The sequence below is a fragment of the Myodes glareolus genome, chromosome 11 (genome assembly GCF_982192425.1).
Source record: "Myodes glareolus chromosome 11, mMyoGla1.1, whole genome shotgun sequence".
Classification (NCBI taxonomy): domain Eukaryota; kingdom Metazoa; phylum Chordata; class Mammalia; order Rodentia; family Cricetidae; genus Myodes; species Myodes glareolus.
Genome location: NC_142036.1, coordinates 42721970 through 42746746, shown reverse-complemented (window position 1 = coordinate 42746746; position 24777 = coordinate 42721970). Strand labels below are relative to the sequence as shown.

The following is a 24777-nucleotide window of genomic DNA, read 5'->3' as shown; positions in this document are numbered from 1 at the left end:
AGGCTAATTAGGCCTACATAGCAAGACTTTATCCAAAATAATAATAGTAGTAGTAATGATAATAATAAATACATAATGAGAAGGAAAGGGAGGGAGAAAAGAAAGGCAAGGAAAGGGAAAATGACAAGGAAAGAAATCTGTACGTATTCAGAAAAAAATGTAATCTTTTTCCAGAATATTTTCTAGCCATGACTGGTTGGCCCATAAATGCAGCCTCCATGGGGCAGAGAGGATAGTGGCCTGCACTAGTCAGACATCTGACTCTGTGCTTCCTTCTTCGCCTACTCTGACCCTTGGTGGCTGTTGACTAGGATACCCTAGTGTCCCTAGCCCTGGTCTCCTTGGTTGTATTATTGTGGAACCCAAAAAAGACAACCTAGGACTCCATAGCGCTTGGCCTCCTGTGGCCCTGCAGGAAGCTCTGTCCCCTCCCATGCAGTGCTATGAAGAACTGTGTGCTCCAAGAGTTCAGGGCATAGGAATCAGATAACAGGGCCTTTGGAAATCTACCTGTCCTTCAGTCTGGGGTGCCTATCACGTAGATGTCCTCAGACCACACCCTGAGAACCCAGGAGGCAGTTGGAGCAGGCAGAAGGGCCGGCAGAGGGGAGGTGTCTGCTTGACTCTCCATGGGAGGAGAATGCAAGAAACTTCCGAAGATGGCGAAGAAGAGGTGTCAGTTCACTTCAGGCACATGGGCTGGAAGCCAGCTCAGTCAGACAAAGCCCTGGGGCCAAAGCCTTCTCCAGCTGAAGCCTTGTCCTTCGAGCCCATGACTGTACCTCTTTGTTGTATCCTACATTTAACCTAGAAATACCTTCCTACAACTCACTCACCCTGCCTTCCTAGGCTCCGTTGCTAAACCTCTCCATAGCTGGGAGGGAATATTTAGAATATGAACTAGATGGAGTCACTTCCTACCTGAAGTCCTTCCACGGCTGCTTCCTGGTTTAGAAAAAAGTCCACAGAGCTGGGCGGTGGTGGCGCATGCCTTTAATTCCAGCACTTGGGAGGCAGAGGCAGGAGGATCTCTGTGAGTTTGAGGCCAGCCTGGTCTACAAGAGCTCCAAAGCTACAGAGAAACCCTGTCTCGAAAAACCAAAAAAAAAAAGAAAGAAAGAAAAGAAAAGAAAAAAGAAAAGAAAAGAAAAAAGTTCACAGCCCTTACCAAGCCACGAGCGAGACTTCCTGCCTTCTCTACTGTTCTAGCCACACTGTTTCCCGTAGGTCCACCAGCAGGACACAGGACCTTTGCACATCTATCTCACTACCTAACGAGAACTGTTCCCTTCTCAGGGAAACTTTCCCTCCACACACAAGACCATAGCAGGTCTCCCGACTACACTCACCTGTCTTCGTGGACTTTTCAACAGAACACAGACTCCATTTTTACTGATAAAGCTGTGAGATTAAGTGATTGGTACCTGTCCTCCCAAATGAACCCCAAGCTCCATGAAGACAGAAGTTGTGTTGGTTTAATTTACCACTGAATGCACAGGGTCGGTGCAGCTGGTACAATGTATGTCCTCCACCCTGGACGCAGCCTTGCATGCTGCCGTGCAGAGGGACAGGCAGGCAATGAGGAAGTGTAAAAGAAAGCTACAGACTCATGAGGCCTGAGACAGGTCGGCGTGAGACAGTGTTCTCCCCTGGATGTGGGGAACAGAAAACTGTCTGAGCTGTCACCGGACACCCCCAAAGTTCCCTCTCTTACACAAGAGCAGCTCTCAGGGACGGTCCCCAGAGGACAGTTAAGTGAGAAAGCAGCTTACCTCTTGGGAAATGAAGGGGGACAAAAAAAAAAAGAGGGCCAAGAGAAGAGATTGGGGACAGGGGTGGCAGCCTGAGTAACCTATTTAGCTCTCTGAAATGCAGCTTTGTCCCCGGCTATCAGGAGAGGAGAAGGTCACAGACAACAGCCTCGTCCCTCCCTCTGTCCCCAGCTGCAGACAGGGAGCTCAGGTTATCTCTGAGAACCATCCTTCCTAGGGACCAATGGGGGCTGGGGTGCACGAGGAGATGGAGTACAGTCAACCCACAGAAACAAGATGGCTCTTCTCGTAGGTTATCAGGCACATGCCCATTCAAGGGACACAAACCAAGCCAAAGTTCAGATTCTCTGCCCAGGCCACTGAGTCCCCATCAATTACACCATGTGGAAGGAAAAAGAGAAAGAAAGAAACCTCTGGACAGTTAAAAATAACACAGGGGTCTGGTGTTTGGCATGCCAGCTTGTCAAGCAGAGTGGAGCCCTTCCTCCCAGAAGAGTGTTCTGGAAACTCAGATATACACACCAGCCTGCCCAGGAGGGTAAGGGTTAGTGGCGTGCCCCCAGCCTGCACCCTATTACCCAGATAATGACAATAGCAGCAGATCTCCCCCAGGTAGAGAAGCACACAAGACTCTCTACCCTCCCCCCTGGGGTAGGAGAGACTTTCAGCCCTTCTCTAACTGCGAGAAAGAAGGGCAGAGTCCATCCGTGCAAGAAGGAGGAGGCAGCCAGGGGCACATGGAAGTCGGATACAGGAGCCCAGGTGTCAGCTAGTGTCACTGCTTCTCTGCGAGCTGTTGTCAGGGCCAGTGAAGTTCATGTTCCTTTTCACAAGGACCCAATCTCTGCAGCAATTAATTAGTATGTAAATAGTAGCGATAAATCTTCCTCAAAGCCTCTTCTAGATCATTCTTCTATGAGTAGAAAAATTAATGATAATTCTAACCAGGTATGGTGGTTGGTATGATCTGTAATCCCAGCACACTGGAAGGAGAAGCAGGAGGCTGGAGATCAGGAGTTCAAGGTCAGTCTCAACTCTGTAGAGTTGGAAGCCAGCCTGACCTGAGAGGTCTAGTCAGTAGTAAAAATAAAAATAATCATACTTTGAGAAATTCTAGCAAAATTATTATTTCTCCTACTTATTCCATTTCCCTTTAAATGACAATATGTACGGGACGGCTGTCAACTATCATGCCTTTCCATTTTAAAGATGAAAAAACGGGTCACTGTCAACATCTCTCCCAAGGGATCGGCTCTTCTAAGGGCCCTAAAAACATTGCCTTACTTGAGTCTTCCAACAGCCCTATCAAACCAAAAACATCCACCACATTCCACAGATGAGGAAACTGAGGCACAGAGATTAGGAAAACTGCCTAAAGTCATAAAAATTGGATTTGAACTCAAACTCTGGTCTTAGAGTCTGTACCCAAGCTCCAGGTCACGTGACAGCTGCTCCTTGGATCTCATATCTAAGCTTACAAAGAGTCCTCTGTATGGGTCACACAAGCTTCCTCCTGAAAACCAGCTGTCTGGAAGATGAGGTGACTGGAAAGAAAGCGCGTGGCTGGATAGCCAGGTGTCTGGCTGGGGTCAGGGCAGAACACCTTCAGCCTTGTTCTTCCATCTGAACCATGAAACACATCCTTGGGACACCAGGCTTGGAGGTAGAAGGCCCATATCTCTATGCTCTTCCCTGGATTTAAAAAAAAAAAAAAAAAAAAACACGGTCTCCTGTAGCCCAAGCTGGTCTCAAACTCAGTACACAGCCCAGGATGACCTTGGAGCTCCCAGATGCTGGAATTACAGGAAGGCAGAATAAGTACCACTGGTGTACATGCTGCTGGAAAGTAAACATAGGGGCCCCTGTCTGCAAGCTGGACAACTAGCTAAACTACCCACATAGCCCTGGATTGGATCTTTACTCTGGACTCATGCATAGCATTTCTAGGTTATTGTCTTTATAGCTGGACATGGTGGCATACGACTGTTATCCTAGCAACTGTGAGGGTGAGCCATGAGGCTCAGAAGTTCAAGGCCAACTGTGGCAACTAAAGACACAAAAGAGGGAGATACTTAACTTTCACTGGTGATGACCTGGGTTCAATCCCCAGGACCCAAATGGAGAGAGAAAGAATCAACTCCCACAAAGTTGTCCTCTACACACAAGCTGTAGTACACGAGTATTCGCATGTATACACACACACACACACACACACACACACACACACAACATATAACCCAGGAACACAGGACCAGGATGCAGTTTAACCCTAAGAGCAGAGTGATTGGAATGAGACCATCCATCTTCCTGGAGGACCCGAAATTACAGCACACCAAACCAGGTTCCACTCCATGTGTCTGTTTGAGTTCTCTCCAGGAATCATTCCACAAAGAGGCACACTTAGAGCCCAGCCTGGGGGAAAGTGCCCACTACTTTGGGTGTATAGACACCCAACATTTTTGTCTTTCCCATGCTCCGTCCCTCCTCATCTTCCCTGTCCCAGAAAATAAGGGGGTACTAATGGAGTCACCCAAACAAGGGGGTCTTAAAGGAGTCACCCAGATAGGGGGGTCCTAATGGAGTCACCCAAACAAGGGGGTCCTAATAGAGTCACCCAGATAAGGGGGTCCTGATAGAGTCACCCAGATAAGGGGGTGCTAATGGAGTCACTCAAACAAGGGGTCCTAATAGAATTACCCAGATAGGGGTCCTAATGGAGTCACCCAAATAAGTCACCCAGATAAGGGGGTCCTAATGGAGTAATCCAAGGCTTTCCAAACCTTCCTTCACTTCCCTTTCCCATGCAAAGTTCCCCAATCACACTTTCTACGGAGCTTGTCCAGTTGCCAGGGTCCCAAAGGCAGATGGGAGTTCACCTCTCTTTATCCCTCCTTCTCATCTCAACCACAGCTCTTCTTTCTCCCCCATCAAATGCTAACCAGGATAGACACTGCTTAGCTTCTGAGAGACGCTGGATGGGTCAACTCAGGGGAGGACAGTTGTAGACATTCATCTACCTTCTCCTGCTTCCAAGGACTACTTCCCTAGGGAACTATTGGCTGCCCATGGATGCTGGAGGAGACAGAGGAGTCCTTGTCTTCAGTGGTGCAGCCCCTGTTGAGTCCCTGGGCTCAGGTGAATAGCTCAAACTCACAATTGTTTTATCACAAAACAAAAACAAGACAAAAAGTCATGAAATTGGGAGGAGGGCTTCTTGGGCGGGATAACCAGAGAGAGATGGAAATGAGAAAGTCGGGGCCATGATCAGAATGCATTATTATATACATGCATAACATTACCAAAGAACATTGATATTAAAAACTATATGCCAGGTGTAAGTGGCACACATCTTTCTTTTGGTCCCAGCACTTGGGGGTAGAGGAAGGTGGATCTCTGTGAGTTCAAGGCCTACCTGGTCTACAGAGTTCCAGGTCAGCCAGGGCTGCATAATGACCCTGTCTTTAGAAAAAAATAAAAATTTACAATTTACTGTTTTGTTTTTTTAAAAAAAAAAAAAACCAAAAAAAACCTCTCCTAGCGTGGAACAACCTCTTAGCAGCTCACACCCCTGGAACAACCTCTTAGCAGCTCACACCCCCACAGCTTCTCTCTGTTGCCTCCAAGTTTGTCTTTCCCTCCTCGCTTCCCCATTCCCACTCATAGATCCAGCGGACCATCCTTAGAGACAAGGTCAAGATATTCTTTCCTCCCTTTTGTGCCTTTTAATTCTTCCAGATGGCAGTGCTATCCACGGAGCAAAGGAGAAAGCTGGATGGGAAAGAGGGGCAGGCGAGGAGGGGTCAGAAGGAAGCACAGGCTGGAGGCGCGAGCCTTGGCAGGAAGCGGTAAGTGGATTATTCCTCCATCCGTGGCTCGGAGGGCCTTGGGGCAGCTTAGCTCTGAGTCGAGAAGTGAAATAAGAAACAGAAGGCAAAAGAAAAGTCAACGTGTTGCTAGTGGGATTTTCCTTCCTGGGGATCTGAGAAGCTGCAGGAAGTAGAGCCCAAAGGATGCTGGGAGATGAGGCTGCCCAAAAATGCCCCCTTTGGATCTCAGTGAGAGGTGTGGGTGTTCTCCTGAGCTCTGCACCATTTAGACCAGTTCATCTGGGTAACTCGGGAGACAGACACTTGGGGCAAACCTGGGCAATAGTAAAGACGGTGCCATCCATCAGAGCTTCTCTGGGTCTGCATTTCCCTGTAAACTGAAAACATCCTGGGCAGATAAAGGCCAGGAATGAATGATCACCAGAAGAGGGGCCAATACTATTGGGTCCTCTCAGCTTGGCGGATCATAAAATAAGAAAACAAGAGTCTTATTGCTCTAAGATCTATCTGGGTCTCAGAAAGGTCCTAAAATTTAGACTCCATCCTTCCCCTGACACTGGCTGGGGTCTCTAGTCCCTGGGAAGGCAAACAATGCCCCTAGTAGGGTCTGGGTCAGGGAGCTTGACGAACTTTCCAAATTTCGTAAAAGTCTACAGACCAGCGTTCATCCCAGCTACCCTGTGCATCACTGACCTAAAATGGAGTAGACCAAACCTGTTTCCCACTCCCCAGAGATATGTGTGATTAGATAAAATCAGGCCAGAATATGTGTAAGTATCTGCTATACTGGGATGGCTGCCCAGAAAGGAAATGAGAACCGGGAATGGGACAGCCCTGTGTGCCCCCTTCCTACTGAGCGCCTCTGTGCTTGGCTGCATGCTGGAGCAGTTTCCTCAGACAGAGCACAGGTGCCAGCGTCATGTGACCTCCCAGAGGTGACAGACACGTTTGCACAGTTACGTTCCTACAGCCTGCACTCTGCGGAATGTCCTCGTGGTTTTTGGCCTTCTACCCTGAAGGAGGGTTAGGGTTAGGAGGGCCAGCAGACCAGGAACTGGACTGAAATTTAATTCCGAGAGTCTGACTCCTCCTCGTCCTTCATCTTCCTCCAGACACAAAGGTGAGACTTCCCAGAAGTCTTTCTTCCGAGTAACCCACGACACAGAAAGATCTGGAAGACGGTGTTGTAGGAAGAAGATATGCAAGGTCACAATCCCAAGTCAGCGTCTCTCCTAGTGTGAGATCAAGCCACTCCAATGGCCCCAGAACACCCTTTCCAGCAGTATCCAATGAAGCTACCTGTATTGAACATGTGGGGACATCAAGTCATTGGAGTTACTATCCTACCTAGGCATCTGCATTGTCAAAGTATACAGTAGGTGTCCTCCAAGAAGACATAAAGCACTATGGCCAGACTGATGCCAACTCCAGAGCTTAATAAACCAGGCAGCGAACTCTCATCAGAGTTCAGCCTTAGCTTCAACCATTACAGGGTTTACACCTTCTACTTTAGTCTATCCTAAAACTCCAAAATAGGCTGGGGGTGTAGCCCAGTCCATAGAGGACTTGCCTACCATGGATGAAACTTGGATTTGATCGCTTGCACCTCACACCAGGCATGCTCACCCGTTCCTGTACTCCCAGCCCTTGGGAGGTGGAGTCAAGAGAATTGGGCATTCAAGTCATTACACAGAAAGCTTTGAAGTCAGCCTAGGCTACATAAGACCCTATCTCTTAGTCTCAGCATTCGGGATGCAGAGTTCGAGGCCAGCCTGGTCTACAACATGAGTCCCAGGACAGCCCGGGATGTTAACCAGAGAAACCCTGTCAAAAAAAAAAAAAAAAGACTAAAATGGAAAGCCAAGCCATTTGGATCTACTGGCTGGAACAAATGACAAGGCTCAGAAATGCAGCCATTTGCCCCACATCAGCACAGCTGCACCTGTGCTTCAGTCCTGACACCTGAGATTAAAGAATGCTTAAAAGAATTCTACTGCCTTTCCGAAAGGCACGCCATTAAAGTGGACAATGAGAACGAGTCAATCCTAAAGACAGGCAGAGAGGTGTCCCTACCTCCTGGCTTCGTTCATTCAGCTATTCACTGGATGACAGCTAAGCTAGGTCCTGGGGACAGAAAAGCACAGACAGCCACTGTCACCGCCTGCCAGAACCTTTGTGCTGTAGCCAGGTACAGCGAAGTATTTTCACACTGGAAGGAGGGAAGGCATGTGCAAAACTGAGGGGCCTAGGGCCGATGCGGACACCACAAGGACCAGCAAGGGTGACAGAAGGGAAAGAGAACCTTTAGACTGCTGTCTGCAGGGGACAGGCAGATGTGGACCTGTTGTGTCTGGAAGCAGCTGGGGCTAAAGGACCACTGAACTGCCGGCATACAACAGCATACGAAGTTTATTGAGATGTCAAAGGATGTGGGACAGGGTGGGGCTGCCTCCACACAGGGATGCAGAGCATCCTTAGTCAAGGACAATGTGCACACCTATAATCCCATCCTCCTTCAGGAAGCTGAGGGAGGAGACCCAGGTTCTAAGTCAGCTTGGGCTAATACAGAGAGTCTCTCTCTCTCTCTCTCTCTCTCTCTCTCTCTCTCTCTCTCTCTCTCTCTCTCAAAGTAATTCATTAATTATTAATTAATTAAAGCATTCTTTCAGATGGAGAAATCCACCCACATCACTCACGCTGAGGCTGTCACCGAGGAGCCAGGACATCTGCAGGGCATCCACAGACGCATTCATCATCATAGGCTGGGAGCCCCATAAAGCCATATGCGGAGGTTCACACTTGGGTGCCTTTATTCCTCAGGAGCTGATCCGCAGCTTCCAGAAGATTCCTGAAAAGGGCTGTGACTGACACAAAAAGGTAAAGAGAAAATGCCCAGCAAAACCCGACCACAGTGTTGACATCAGGTCTTCCCTCACTGCCTCCCGCACGTAGCTGGGTTCCTGGCATAGAAAGGGTAGGAGGGTGTCTGGACTGACAGACCACAGAGAGCAGTGTAAGGAGATCAGCAGGGAAGGCCATTTTCATTACCAAGACAAACATTTGTGTGTAGTGGGCATCAGGCACGGAGCTAGACTTTTGAAAACCTTAGGGAAGAATGTCTTCCCAGCCTCTTGCTCCCTGGGCTAATGTTGCAAATTGAAGTCCCTAAATGTAGACACAAGCCACCCAGGGCAATTCACTGCAATTCCCAGATCAGGCTCAAACTTTAGCTGGCAGTTGCCTAGCAACAGGTAACCCCAAGGACATATCACCGAACCCAGATGTCAAAAGGTCATTTTGTGGACACACAGGTTCTAAAAATGCAAGGCTGTCTGCCAGACCTCTGCGGAGCTATTGGAGGAAGGTGCAGACCCCCTCAGTGCAAAGCAGGCTGGGAAGAGGGAGCGGGGAAGCTGGGCATTGGAGAGCTGCATGTTTGCCTACCACTGCAGAGTGGCAGGCAGAAGGCAAGAATTGCCTCTCTGCTTCCTTCTTCAGATCACACCAGCAGTTAATGCGCCAAAAAGTTGCTCGGCTGATCCCAACCATGCCTAAATGAAGACATAGTCCACGGCGTGAACACTGAGCTGAAGCTGTCTCCAGCCCGCCCTAAAGCCAGCACTAAGGGTCTACTATGAGGGGTATGATGGTCCCAGCTACAGAGGAGCTGAGGCAGTGTCCCCCAAGCCCAAGCTGGGCAACATAGTAAGAATCGTTGCTTTTGTTGTTGCTTGGTTGGATGAATGTTTTGCTTTCTGGTGTTTGTTTTGTTCAAGACAAGGTCTCACTATGTGGACCAGGCTGATCTGGAACTCACTTTGTAGACCAGGCTGCTCTTGAATTCATAGCAATCTACCTGCCTCTGCTTCCTGAATACCGGGATTAAAGGAAGGTGCCATCAGGCCTGGCCCCATCTATTATTTTAAAAATAATCACTTAACTATGTGAGGTTATGGTGGGCAGGATGATAAACTTCAAAGTGAACCCCCGGAAGCAGATTTTAGCCAACTCCCCACCGCCTCACACCCTCAGAGCAAGCACAAGAGGCCAAAGGGCCTCACCATCTACAACTCAGAATTTCTTTTTCTCTTCCGTTTTTCCTTCTTATCTTGCTTTCTTCTTTTTATTTTTTTTTAAATGAAAAGCTCATAAACTCTGTCATCTAAGAGTCAAATGAAATTCGAGTTTTCTAAGATGAATTCTATGAAGCAAACCATCATGGGACCCACCGCTAGAGAGGACCCTCCTCTGGAGTCCACCCTCCCATCTTGGGAGAAGGTCTTAGGAGTAGGGGGTCAGGGGCAAACAAACATACCCATCTGAAAGCTATTCCGGAAGAGCAAATGCAGAAGTCAAACAACAACAAATAAGGGGGGACTATAAATCTAGATAAAATATTAAAATCATTAAATGGCTGCTGCTCCCTGAAGATTGGGAAAAATGAAGAGAGTTAATTAAAAGCAATCTCCATGCACTGCTGAGCCGGCCAGCCCTGATAAATCAACAGCTGGGGCTGCCGTGGAGGGCAGACAGGGGCTGGGGCAGGGGCTCGGCCACGGAGACGCCTGTGCCGGTGAGCTGAACACAGGGACTGGAGTTTCATGTTTTATTAAATATTTTATGACTGCTGAATAAAGTTGTTCTTTAGGGAGAGGTGGGGAAATGATGGGCTGAGATAAGGGACTAGGGGGACTCTCCTTATGGATGAAGAAGTATGTTTGATTTCAAGCACACTTGGGGCATTTCTAATACTGTCCCCCAATGCAACAGTAGATAAAACATGCTCTTGGAGAAGCTCTCTGCAAAAGCTTGGATAAGGGTTTGTGGGAAACAGCACCTAGAGAGGAAAAGATAGAGAATGGAGACAGGAGTAAGAAAGAGACAGAAAACAAAGACAGGGAAGACTCTCAAACTTCCCATTGCTAATCCAAGCTAGACTTTTAGTACAAAACTAAAGTCAGCAGAAAAGGACCTCTCTCTCTCTCTCTCTCTCTCTCTCTCTCTCTCTCTCTCTCTCATCTTTACTTCCTTGAGTCCTTTTCTCTGCAGTCAAAATTTGGAGACTTTATTATTATTTTAAATGCTTTACAACTCTCAGAATGTCCAAACCCAGTTGAAGTCAAAAGACTTTTTAAGTGTTGGAAGATGGATCCCTTCTCTATTCTGAGGGAAGCCCTCAGTCCGTCTCTGATGAAAATATAATCAAGGAAAATGATTGGGGGAAGTGGTTTTTTCTCCTCCACGGAACTGGGATTGGAAGGGGAGTGTGTACATTGGGGAAACATAAGGACTTATGCATTTGGATATGCATTTTAATTAGGTGGACAGAAGCAGCCGCCTGTTAATTTTTCTTGCTTGTTTCCACTTAGCATTCATCACAGGCAGAACCACCATAGAGCGCTCCCACGATAATAGATGGTTCTGCATTGGCTAAGTCCTCAGGGAAAATAATTAGCGAGAGAGAATATATTCTCTCCACTCCCAATGCCCCAGACACCCTGCCCTCCCCCAGCTCCAGCAGCAGTTGCCTCTCCTCTCAGCACCCCACCCCACCCTACCCCAAAGACAGTGGTTTCCCTGGGAGAGACCCTACCGGAGCAGCCAGCCTCCTGCTCCGCAGACACTTACTCTACTCTACCAAAGACTAAGAGTCTAGAAGCAGAAACAGAACCCAGAGATCCTTCTGGAAGTAGATGCTCCTAAATGCATTTGGCTTGTATTCAGCATTTGGCCAGGACAGGAGGAAGAATGTTCCTAAGTCAGATTCCACTGAGACTAGCCCCACGGGGCTCAACTCAACGGACATCCATGAAAAGGAAATCCATCCATTGCTTCCGGATGATGGAAGTAGAGATGGCTTTGTACTTAGTTTGCGTCTGTAAAATAAAAGCCCCGAGTAGCTTGCTTCAGGATGATAGCTGAAGCAACTCCAACGCTAGAAAACAAGAAAGTAACTTAACTAAGCAAACCCATCATAGACTTTTCTGTCGAGTTTCCTGTAAGCACGAGGTCCTTTTCACTGCCCCCCACACCACCAGCTGGCCTTCCTCGTGTCACTGGCAGGTGCAAGCTCCAGCTGCCTTTCATGCCTTCCTGCTGCTTCATCACCTTGATGGCGGGAGCCAGAGCCTGCCTGATGACCCAAGCCCACACTGCAAGGCAAGCTCCCCGCTACCCATGACCTTACCACTTCTGATTCTGTGGGTGACTCAGGGCTTCCAAAACAGAGGTGGGGGCTTTCCTTGAACTCATCTTCTCACCTGCTTCCGATCTCAACCATGTGAAGTCCCTCCTGAGTCACAGAGGGATGAGCCAGGTTTGCATTTCCTAAAGAAGCTGTGATTAGATATGCCAGTGACGTGCCTAGATCCTGTCTTTTAGATAATGTTTAATCGGCCAGCCATGATGGGACAGACCTCTGACCCCAGTTATTTGGGAGGCAGGCCAGAAGATACCTAGTAAAGCCTGGTCTCAGAAGAACCATGCTAGGTATGTGGCCCAAGAGAAAACTTGCCTAGCATGGGCCAGACCCTGGGCCTGATACCCAGCAACACACATACCCATCTGATAGATTAGGTGTTATTGACTCTGAGAAGGCCTCCATCCGTGACAGGAAAGTTTAGTTCTCCCAGGAACACCTCACATTTGGAGTTTCCACTTTCTTTTTTTATTATTTTTTAATTTATTTATTTCTATTTTATGTCCATCTGTGCTCCGCCTGCATGTATCTGTATAAGGGTGCCGGGTCCCCTGGAACATGAGGTACAGACAGTTGTGAGCTGCCATGTAGGTGCTAGGAATTGAATCTGGGTCCTCTGGAAGAGTAACCAGTGCTCTTAACCACTGAGCTATCTCTCCAGTCCCCAAATTTCTATTTTCTGAAAAAGTTTTTGGTCTTTTTTTATTTCATTTGAGCCCTTGAGGGATAAGCAGGGGCTTGAGCAAGAAAAAAAGAGCAAATTAAAGAAGATATAGGCTCTCCTCACCATGCAAAAAGGCAGGCTCAGTTTTTATTTGCTTCCTGGGTTGTTTTGGTTTTTTGAGTTTTTCATTTGGATTGTGTGTGAGCACGTGTGTGTGTGTGAGCATGTGTGTGTGTGTGCGCGCACACATTTCTATGTGTCTATGTATTTTAGACAAATTTTGATGTATCCCAGGCTCACTTCTCTCTTACTATGTAGCTGAGGACAGTCTTGAACTCCTAATCCGTTGCCTCCACTTCCTGAGTGCTGGGATCACAGGCATGTGCCAGTATGTCTCCTGTATGAGCAAGAGTTCAAACTCAGGGCCTCATGTGTTAACCGACACTCAACCAACTGAGCTACATCTTTAGGCCTGTGCTGTTTTTCTGTTTTTTGTTTTGTTTGAGACAGTCTCATTCTGCAGCCCAGGCTGGCCTCGGACTCTCAGGTGAGCCATCACTCTTGACTCTCAATCTGTCCTGTCACCCCAGGTGCTCCCTCCCTCACATGGTGACAGATCTCATCATGAGGAGTTCTTACCCTAATGGCAAAGGGGACACAGAGGGCCTTCGCTGTAGCTAGGCATGGGAGAAGTGAGGCTCTGGGTTTCCCTAGTGATATGCCCAGAAAAGGAGCGGTAAAGCAGCTGAATTCTATAACACAGGGGCAGCTTCTACCATCATCTAATCTGGGGCCTCTAGTTTGTAAAGAGTCTGAAAATAAAGGCGATCTAGGCCTCTAACCCAAAAAGAACTGAACACCGAGATTCAAGCAGTTACTAATATGAATGTTCATAGCAGCTTTATTTGCAACAGCCAAGCGTGGGAACGGCCCACGTGTCCACTAACAGATAAATGGATAAACAAAGTGTGGCCTATACATACAATGGCCATAAAAAGGAACAGAGGTCTGATGTCTGCTACAACATGGATGGCCCCTGAGACACAGGGCAGAGTGACATAAGCCAGACACAAAAGGGCAAATACTCTTCAGTTTCCATTCATCTGACGTCCTTAGGCAGAAAGCAAAAGGATGCTGCTAGCTACGGGAAGCAGGAGATGAGGAGCAGTTTCCTCTGAGGCTGAAGACTGGCCTGAGAGCCTGGCTCATCCAAGCCCCAGCTCTCCCAATGAGCTATCACCCAGCCCAGCAAGGTGTTTGATGAGTGCACATAAAGTTGAGTTTGGAGTGATGAGAAAGCTCTAGAAATAGTGATGATGGTTAACCAGTAACTGAAGTGTTATATAATAAATGTGGGCTAGCAAGATGGCTAAGTGAGTACAGGTACGTGCCACCAAGCCTGACAACCTGAGTGCCATCTTTGGGACCCACACGATAGACAAAGAACTGATTCCTACAAGTTGTCCTCTGACCTCCACAAGTACACGGCATATGAGGGCATGTGTCTCCACGTGTATGTGTGCCCACACACCATAAATAAGTATTGTTAATGTGTACTTAACACCACTAAATTGCATGCCTTAAAAAGGTGGCTTTTTTTATATTATGCATATCTTACCAGTTGCTTTTTTTTTTTTTTAAGTAACGGGAGATGCCTGTCTGCTGGAGATCAACTATTTCATTTTTCTTTGGGTTTAAGACTCAGAATTTACATGCTGGCTTCTGTGAATTTGCTGATAAATTCTGCAAGCCCTTCTTCCTCCTTTAGGCTTGCAGAAAATTGCCAAGGGAGTTTTCGATCACAGAACGGCCTGATAATAATCCCCCAATGGAGTCTGTGATGTCAATAAAGGGAAGGCAATGAAATTCCAGTCTAGAGGCTGCTGATGCCCATACAGGTATAAGCCAGCTCCTCGGCGTCCACTGGGCACCTCTATCTCTCCAGCAGTAACACAAGCTACACTAGAGGAAGCTCGGTGAGACACCAGTACAGGCCCACACAAGCTTCCGGTCCCTTAGCAACTAGGTTCTTGTGGCCGTGCAAATGGAAAAGAAACAAGCGCTGTACTTCCATGTCATGGTGATGACTTAGATGAAATCCAGAGGATCAGTTTAAAGTTGGTTCCCTTGTCTCTAAACTCAAGAATCGAACCCAAGGCCTCACACATCCTAGACGAGCACTCTGAAATGAGCCACAACCCCAATATATTTTTTTAAAGGAAGGGGAAATGTTCTTAGTAATTCCATTCTTTTTTTTAAAAAAATTATTTATTTATTATATATACAATATTCTGTGTGTATGCTGCAGGCCAGAAGAGGGCTCCAGACCCCATTACAGATGGTTGTGAGCCACCATGTGGTTGCTGGGAATTGAACTCAGAACCTTTGGAAAAGCAGGCAATGCTCTTTACCTCTGAATCATCTCTCTAGCACTCCATTCTTTCTCATATCTTTCCAAATGTGAACTTTCCATTATCTGAGTGCTTGCTTTCTTTCTTCCTTCCTTCCTTTTTTTTTTTTTTTTCCTCGCTCTCTCTGTGTAGCCCTGGCTGTTCCGGAACTCACTCTGTAGTCCAGGCTGACTTCTAATTCAGAGATCCACTTGTCTCTGCTTCCTGGTGCTGGAATTAGAGGCGTGCACCACCACCATTTAGCTGAGTGCTTTTAAATAACAAAATAGGCCACCTGGTCTCTTGGCTGGCCTTTCCTTTCTCCTCTAGTTGCAGGACTAAGAAGAAAAGCCCGCATTTTGAACAGACAGGCCACCAGGTGTTCAGCCTTGGGTCCTGAGAAGGGGTGGGATGTGCCATCATGTTCGAGCCCCAAGTGGCAAGACTGGCTCCCAGGTCTCACACCTCCCCTCTAGAGCAGAACTTTAGAAGCAAGAGCCTGACCTCTAACTGTCTTCCCCACCAGAAATGACCGACATAAGAAGTAGCAAGTTTTTTAGTTTGATTTTTGGTTTTGTTTTGTTTCATTTTGGGTGGGGAAGAGTAGTTGTTTTGAAACGGGGTCACGCTGTATAGTCCTGGCTGCCCTGGAACTCACCCTGTAGACTAGGCTGGCCTCGAACTCCTGCACAGCCTCCATGTGCTGGCATTAAAAGTGTGTACCACCAAGTCACTTTTTGACTTGGAGGGAATTATGGACTCAAGTGCATCTCCTCATCTTAAAGGGATGTAGGAAGTTCGGGGAAGGCACATGCTAGTGGGGCAGGCTGAGCTCCTTGGGAGACTCTTCTCCACCCTATAGTCACTGGTAAGAACAGTCTGCAACGAAGACAGGAACAGGGTTAGAAACAGGCAAAGTTTGCTGGCAGAGATTTCGACCATGTATGTTACGAACAACAGGTTCTCAAGATTAGTAAGAATGACAAGAACAACCCCTCTTGCTCATGGCAACCTGAGGTGACCCCAGTCCCTGTGATCAGGGCAGGCCAGGGGTAAAGGCATGAATGAATGGAGAATTAGACCTGTCTTTATTGTTTTGCAGCCTCAGCAGACCTGACCTGCGGAGGCTCAATGGGTTGTCTGAACCCCATGACTAGGGGTGCTGAGTCTGAACTCCTTGACCTCCCCTGCCTCCACAGAGCCGGCTCTCAGCCTCCATCAGCCTCCATCAAAGCTGTCTCTTCACAAACACCCCACCCAGACATTCTCCACACTCCACTTCTCTAGCCCCCTCGCTTCCCCCAGCGAATACCTCCTAATTCCTGCTTCTAAACCTCTAATGCAAATCACAGGCTTCAAAACAAAATACCTCCCCTTGGTGACAGTTTTACGAGGCCAGTTCTGTTCATCCATATGGTTTGACAGACTGTGAAACACCAGTGACCTGACCAATAAGAAAAACAAATCACACACAACAGACACCACACCTCATCCCTTCCCAGTCACTCTGGCAGCTAGAAAACTTGAGAACTGGAAACAGTTCATCCTGTGGGGCTCCTCCGCAGTTAAACAGCCAGCTCTGGAGTTCCAGACCACACAGTGGTTCCATCCACTTGCCCATCCTCTCCTCCCCACCCCAGGCCACTTTATCGTTCCCTGTTAAATACCTTCATAGTTAAAGACTATTTAAAACAGGGTCATGCTTATATAAGACTCCCGTTGGAAAATCTCAGCAGGGTAAAAAATATTCCAGTACTTGCGGGATTTTTTTTGGCCTGAGGTTTGCCACATTTGGCTACATTTCTGCCTTCGAGTGACTTTCAAAACACTCAAAAACCACAAAAGTTACTTTGCTGAGGTTGGGATAATAAACAGGCCCCCTGGATCCTGGGGCCGTTTTATGACACAGCCCCCACTGTCATTTCCATCAACGGGGCTATAGTTTGAAAAATGGATGCCCGCCTCAGTTTCCATTCTTTTTTTTGGGCCCACGCTCAAAACAAAGCATGCTGACCATGCATTATGTTTGGTGTTGGTCTAAGAGGATGGTTCTAAAACAGCTTGAGATGTCACGGCTTTTCAAGGATAAATCCGAATTCCAGGTACCTGAGTGGTCAAAGGAAGGAGTAAACCTTCCAAGTCAGTCACCAATGGATGCCAGTCTGTTTTATGGGTCTCAGATACTCCCCAGGAGGTCTGCAGGCTGCACTGTTTTCAAAGGTTTACCCTGTGACGATGTCTCCACTTGAATTCTGACAGATACTGATGTCCTTTGTGGGTACAAACATCCCATGGGGGGGGAGGGGGAATGTGTGCTAATGAAGTTTGGAGGCTTTAGAGCTTTTGTTTTAAAGATTTATTGTGTGTGTGTGTGTGTGTGTGTGTGTGTGTGTGTGTGTGTGTGTGTGTGTTCCTGCAGAGTCTAGAAACGGGTGACAAATAATCCCATGAGCTTGTATTATAGGCAGTTTGAGACACTATATGTGGGTGCTAGGAACCGAACTTGGGTCCTCTGGAAGAGCAGCAAGGGCTTCTGCCTGGTGAGCCATCTCTGCCCCCACATCCCTTCTTATTTTTACACTGATGAGTAAAAGCAAAGGGAGAGAGTAGCGCTCAAGCCTCTGTTGGCGTCAAGGGTTCCCTTTCCCATAAGGGACTCACATAATGTCCATAGAAGGTTGCCAGTTCACAACCCCAACCCCACAGCTCTCCATTTAGGCCTACTCACCACCCCCTCCCCAACGAAAATAGCCAAGACAAGATTAGGACCAGGAGTGTGGGCCCCTGGCCCTTCCTCTCTGATAGCTAAACTGGCTGCCACAGCAAGAGTAAGGTCTGCTTCTGCCTTTCACATGCCCCCAAACCTCTTTAGATTAGAACACACATTATCCACATCAGAGAACAGACAGGAGGATGAAGACTTAAGATCCATCCGCACACATGAACAGCGTTGGATCTTGATTACTTCTCCCCGAGTTATATGCTTAATAATAAAGCAAAGAGATCAACACTGACCTCCAAGTTAGGGTAACTCTTTACACAGTAAAGTTTTGCACTTTATACGTATATACATATATAGTATACGACTATACTGTGCACGTGTAGTCGTAATGATAAGCATGACTAAATAGTTTACTTTTCTCGTTGTTTATAATCAAACACTTAAAGTATTAAGGCCTTAACTAGAGTAATTAAGTAATGATAGCATTTATTTCTCTCTGAGTTTGGAGTTATAAAAATAGATACATATGTATGTACATGATCAAGTCTGGCAGAAGGTGGCAGGCATTCCCAGTTAAGTGCTACAGCCAGAGTTTCAAGAAGTCACTGAGAGAATGGGCTGTTTAAAGTGCTGTTGGCAGACACGGGGGAAGGTGATTTCCCTAAACTAGAATATTAAGATTAGAACTTACAAGAAAAGCATTCTAGGGCAGGAGAGATAACTCAGCAAGTGAAGTGATCATGCTTGCTTCCCAGCCTGAGTGGAGTTCAATCCCCAGAACTCACATAGTGGAAGAAGAGATCAATTCCAAAAGTTGTCCTCTGACCACACACACACACACACACACACACACACACACACTTGTACCAGCACCTCACCCGATCAAGATACACACACATAAAAATAGTAATTTTTTCTTACAGGGTCTCTCTATGTAGTTCTGACTGTCCTGGAACTCACTATGTAGCCTTGGCTGGACACAATCTCACAGAGACCCGCCTGCCTCTGTCTTCCAAGTGCTGGAATTAAAGGCATGTGCCACCCTGCCCAGCTAAAATAAGTATCTTTTTTTTTAATTTAAATATTTTATTTCCTAAGTATACAGAAATCAACAAGTATGTAACTTGCACACATGCCTTTATCAAACCTGTATGTGACCCTTCCTTGTGTATACAGAAATTGAGGATGACCCCAACAATCTACACTCAGACAATGTAGCTGCTAACTTAAATAGCATGCAACTCACATTTACACACCATACATGCCCATCCGTGCTTTTGAATTCTACTTGTCCAGATGTGACTGCTTCGGTGTAGGGCCACCTGCTGAGTCCTCTTTCTGATCTAATCTGTCCAGGCAGCTCCTGTTTCTTACCCTAACACCCTGTTGGGCAGTAACAAGAAGTTAAAGGCGACAACGGAGAAGCCAGACTGTCAGCTTCAGAGAGGAAAGGGTGAAAGCAACAAGGAGGAAAAGGGGAGCTGAGGGGAGATCAAAGACAGCCAAGAAGAAAGGCAAGCTACCAAGAAAGGCTGTTTTCAGGCGCCTGGGACCCTACAGAAGACACTCCCACCCCCACCACACGGAAAGCAAAGAGATTCAAGTTAGCCATCCCGTCACCCAGTGAATTGAATTATTGAATGCCCCACACGGAAAGAAAAAAAAAAGCTAGCATAATGAAAAGTAACCCACAGTCTAAGAAGGCAGAGCCTTGCACAAGGTTGCATGAAAGAAACCTGAGCTGGCTTCATCCCCACACCGTAACTACTGCTACTTATCCGGCTGTCCAAGCGGAAATCTTTGTGTGGCCAGTTTCTGTAGGGGGCGTCCGTGATGTTGCCTTTTTAAGACGAGAGAGCCTGCACGCACACGGAGAAAATGCTAATGCGGCTTGGAGCTCCGGTTCATTGTCAGGAGGGGCACACAAGGATAAACACATAAGCCCTCCAAACCATTCTCCTTGCTCCTCCTCCTCCCTGCGCCCCCATCAATCCCTCCGGCTTGATGTGTCGCTGCGCTTTGTTCTAATTTAGCCCATGCATAATTTATTCACGTGTGTTTTGTTTCCTGATCAGCAACTTCAAAAAACAAATGAAATATATAAGATGTTTTATTAAACAAGTTGTTTTTTTAAATAATAATAAAAGCAAATGGTGTCGGTGTCTCAGTAACGACGCGTGTGCTCCTGTGTGCGGAGTTTGTAAAATGTCCAGGCTGCAAAAAGCTTGGCCGTTGAGATTATTGTTTACACCCTTAGCCCTGGGGGAAGAAGATGGGATGCAAAAGGGGGCCGCTAATTATTAAGTGACCGCTCGACTCCCTCCTTGGAAAGGCAGGCAGGGGTGTTGTGTGTGGGCTTCCGTGTGTGTGTGTGTGTGTGTGTGTGTGTGTGTGTGTGTGTGTGTGACAAGACGGAGTTACAAATGCATCCCACGGCAAGTATTTCCAATTATTAAGGAGTACACGTGTAATTCAAAACTAATTCCACTATCGAGATTGGCCACCCTCTTGCTTCTCTGTCCCTTCCCCCACTACCCCTACACACTCACGCGTCTGAGTCAAAAAAAAAAAAAAAAGTGGACAGTTCTGGGAACCCCTGGTGCGTGGAGCTCCTGCGCGCGCCCGAGCATAAGCCCGCTCCCGGGCATCAAGGATACCACTTTCCCAATAAGGAACGCCATACACATAGCAAATAGATCTCTCAGACTTGAGTTTACCAAGAGGCATCAGCTCGGCTACGTGATTTCGGCTGGAAATGAGGAAATTGCAAATCAGCTGTGTGGGTTCTGGAGAAACTCCCGGCATCAGCGGTGTGGCGGCGCGAGTCGGCGAGGACGCGGCGAAGTTACGCCCATTTATTCTGCCATAAAACATTTTCTCTCTTAGGTGAAATGCTGTCGCGAGTACAAAGTAGCTGAGCTTCCGAGCGAGAACTGGAGCCAGAAACTCGCCTCAAGCTCAGCCTCCAATGTCTTCTTTATGACAATATCTCGTGGAAACTCCGAGATCTGGGACATCCCTGCCCTATTCCTGGTTGCTGGGTGCAAATGCAGCGGGTTCTCCCTAGGCGTTTCTTGGCACTAGGAACCCCCCCCCCCGCGCGCGCGCGCCGCCCTGCTGCTCTCCAAAGCGAACCCTGTTTTTGACTCCAGAAGCCAGGGGTTAGAGCGCTGTTGCAAGCAGTTATAACAGCCAGGGTGGACCACCGCCACACACTGGGAAGAATTGGCACGAAACACCCACGCGCACCCTTCTACTCCCAGAGGCTTTCACCCGGGCGGGGAAGTCCTAGTACATTCGGCACCTACCCGGAGCCCACGCTGCGCAGCGATTCCCAGGGATCCACCCTCTGCCAACATCCCTGCCAATAGCGCCCCTTGAGAGCCACACTAGTTTTCCGAGGCCACCCCCGGCTCCGCGGACTTGGCGGCTTCACATTCACAGTACACCGACTGGAAGAAAGGAAGGAAGGAAGGAAGGAAGGAAGGAAGGAAGGAAGGAAGGAAGGAAGGAAGGAAGGAAGGAAGGAAGGAAGGAAGGAAGGCAGGCAGGCAGACAGGCAGCTCTGACCGGGGACCGGACCCCGCTAGTCCTCGCGCAGCCCGCCCCCCTCTGCCGGCTCAAAGTCTCCCGGAGGCACCTGCCCCTCGCGGTCGCCAGAGCCCCGAACCGCCTCCGCCCGCCTAGGCTTTTCACCCAGAGTAGGCAAGCACACCATTCATAAGACCTGCAGCTTCCCTGCCTCCTCCATATCAACCCCCAAGTTAATCCAGGTCGTTAATTTACTACAACCAGTTCGCCCACAAATATGCAGACACACCGGCGACCGCCCGGAGGGCCTCCCTGATCCCCCGACTGCCCGAGTGGAAAAGCCCCAGGCAAGCACCTGGGCCCCAGGACTCCCGAGACCCGCCGCTTCGCGCGCTGTCCTCCCAACTCCGGAAGGTTTGCACAAACTCCCTGAGAGAGCTCGAAAGGCAGAGCGAACGCCCAGCAAACTCCGCAGCCGCAGCGGTCGGTCAGACTGCCCGGTCGGACGAGCAGCGGAGCCGGGAAACCTCGGGCTTGGAGCGCAGAGCTCAGCAGAGCGCACGACGCGGCCCCTGCCCGGCGCTCCGATCGGGCTCAGCCAGCTCCGCGCGGCGCCGGGAGAGGCAGAGGATTCCGGGGACCGTGCAAGCCCCGAGCTGCTCGCGACCCCCGCAGCTCCGGAGCAGGCGCCGCGGCTCCGGGCTCCTTCCCGGCCCGGGTCAGCCAATTAAGCAGAACACAAATGTAACAATTTTCTTTTTGTTAATTGCATCTCCTGACATTTCTGCGCGCTGGGAGAGAAAAAAAAAAGATGAAGAAGTAGAAGCAAAAGAAAAGAGGAGCACGGGCGCAGCGGGAGGCGTCTGCAAGAGCCGGGCACCGGCTGCGCTCCGCAAGGCGCCTTTTTTTCATATTGAAACCACGCGGAATATGTACATTTTTTTAGTCTTACTTACGCTTTCAGGGGGTTGTGAATGACAGTCGCCATTTTGCTACAATGTAACAGAATATTGTCTGTCTCAGAGTTCTAAAGGTTCGCTCAGGGGAAGCGGCAGGCCAATCAGAGCACGGGATACCGGCCTGCAGGCCAATCGGCGCGGCTGGTCGCCAGGTAGGCGGAGCCTGCGTGGTGGTAGTTATTAGGGGAGCTGTCAAAGCCCAGAGGTCACTCCCTTTTGTAGAGACCGAGAGCGAGCAGGTCTTAAAGGGGCAGTACAGTGCTAGTAGCGCCTATTCTGATTGGGGCTAGTGGAGACACATGGGAGAGCATTCTCTCTTAGTTTGAGTTCCTACTTTACTAAATAACTGCAGAGAGTTTGTGCTCCTAGGCAGGAATATTTACATAGTGCCAACAAAACCATTAAGTCCCATTCATTAGCTTTGGGCTTTATATATCACGGTCTTTAACACACACAGACCCCACCACCACCCCTGCTCCGGGTACACCACCGAGTTTCAATGCAAAAGTTGGAAGGCTGCAGTTTCCTGCAAGAAATTATTACTCGTGATCCACTGTTTACTAATAGTGCTGTAGGTTCTGAGACTGTTTAATATTCTTGTTCCCGAATTTTTTTCTTTATCTGAGCCACCTTCCTCGGTCGGTTTCTGAGAACTGGCGAGTCCAGAACACCAACCTCCTTCCCCCTGGAATGTCTCAGTGTCAGTCTCGCCCTCTCTCGCTGCCACGGTTTTTGTTACGTAATTCTGCGGGGTCCCCTACGACCACCGTTCTCGATTCACAATGATCTGACCCGGGCCAGCTGGAGAGCAAAGCGAGACCTGGAGCTCTGTTGGCAAAAGGGTAGGGAAGATTTAAGGCAACTTTAGGAAACGCTGCCACGGAAGCGAAATTGTTAGAGCCTGAGGTGGGTGTTGCTGGAGTTCCCTCGGGGAACAGCGCTGCGGATTCGGGCGTCACCTTTCTGGACTGAGATGGGAGGTGAAAAGAATTCGCGAGTGAACATTGCGCCGTGAGGCTTCCAGAGTTGGCGGCTGCTCAGTATCTGGCGAACCCTTGAAGAAACTGAGAGACTTCTGCGAACTCGGGCTTCCACGGAGCACAGGAAGCTCAGAGTGGGCAAAATCACCTAGAGAGCAGAGGCATCATAGCATATAGAAGCCTGGCTACGGACTCATAGCTGTTTAATCAGGCCAAATAGATGGGGTGTTTGGGGGGGGTGAAAGCGGGAAAAAAATAAAACGAGAGAAGCTGGATTGCCAATTCATAATTCCACCTGCTCCTTCCTTTTACTACTCTCAATGAATAAAGTAAAATACAATCACAAAGTAGGCTAGAGCTTTCATTCCAACTCCATTCACTATTAGAGCTACAGATAAGTCTAGCAAAGCTGAGTGAGTGCGTGTGTGCAGACTGGAAATATTTAACTCTTTGTTTGCCTAGTAGGGTGGTGTCCTCCCTCCACCTCCACCCCTCCACCCCTTTCTCTCCTGACAGGGTCTCTCACGTCTTGAAAGCTGGCTTTGATGAACTAAGTAGAGAGAACAGGTATAGTGGCTCTTCCTTAAACAACAAAGCCAGCCTGGACTAAATATGGAAATCCAGTCCCAACGCCCTCCCCCCCCCCAAAAGAATAGTATTGCCTTGTTTTTTGTACTTGATGGAATGTCATTTTTAACTGTCAATAAAGTCTGACTTTATAGTCTCCTTTTATGTCTGTTTGAGTTTTTTATTTGGTTTGGATTTTGTTTTTTTGTTTGTTTGTTTGTTTGTTTGTTTGGGTTTTTGTTTGTTTGTCTAGAGATAGGGTTTCTCTGTGAGCACTGGTTGTCCTGGAACTAGATCTGTAGACCAGGCTGGCCTCAAACTCAGAGATCCTCCTGCCTCTGCCTCCCGAGTGCTGGCATTAAAAGCGTGCACCGCCACCACCACCACCTGGCTATAATCACTTTTTATCACTGCTGAGAAATAAAAGAGGTATTATTAACTTTGGTTTTTGTATCATAGATCAAAAGGACACAACTTTGGACCGGAATCTTCCAAAGCAAGGGACTTAGAGTAAACATGCTTAGAGACAGGACTCTTGGCCAGAATTAAAGTCTAGTATTTAGCAATGCTGAGCAATAGTAACATAGGCTCTGAAATCCATCCGCTGCCCACCATTTGCCAGCTGGTGACATAAAGAGTATAGGGAATCTCAACAAGACGGCAACAGAATGGAGCAGAAACGCTCCACTTCTGAAACCCATTGGTTAGAGCAAATGAACAGCATTGGTAGCAGTGTTTCCAGGATCTACATAACTCTATAGATTTAAAACCCTTCTCACTGATAGTGATGGCGAAACACTTTTTTTTAAATTACGTTTCAGGGGCTAGAGAGATGGTTTAGTGGGTAACAGCATGTGCTGCTCCTGATGAGGACTGGGGGCAACTCCCAGCACATGCATGGTGACCTACAACCACCTAACAACAGCTCCAGGGGGATCTGATGCCCTCTCATGAACAATCTGGGCACAAGACACACACGTGGTGCACAAACACATCTGTAAGCAAAACACACAGAAAATTAAATAAATCTAAACATTTTTTAATTACATGTCAAGAGTTAGCTCAGTGCCAGCCAAATATATATCTGACTCTGGGTTCAATTCCTGATAGCACAAGGAAGAAAGGAAAAGGAGAGAGAGTGATAAAGGGAAGGGGTTAAGGAAGAG

General features: G+C 48.1%; 1 protein-coding gene across 7 annotated transcripts in view; it reads right to left on the bottom strand.

The window, feature by feature from the left end:
* The window catches only part of Dpf3 (double PHD fingers 3), a 265496-nt gene extending 243283 nt beyond the window's left edge, over positions 1-22213 (bottom strand). For 4 of the 7 annotated variants that reach the window (XM_048449097.3, XM_087911681.1, XM_087911685.1 and 1 more), the window contains exon 1: positions 22062-22213. In XM_048449097.3, the coding sequence (XP_048305054.3) occupies positions 22062-22093 (32 nt within the window). In that variant the 5' untranslated portion in view covers positions 22094-22213. The remainder of the gene's footprint in view (positions 1-22061) is intronic. The other 3 variants (XM_087911683.1, XM_087911686.1, XM_087911684.1) reach the window with 1 other exon arrangement.
* Between the last annotated feature and the right edge of the window lie 2564 nt (positions 22214-24777).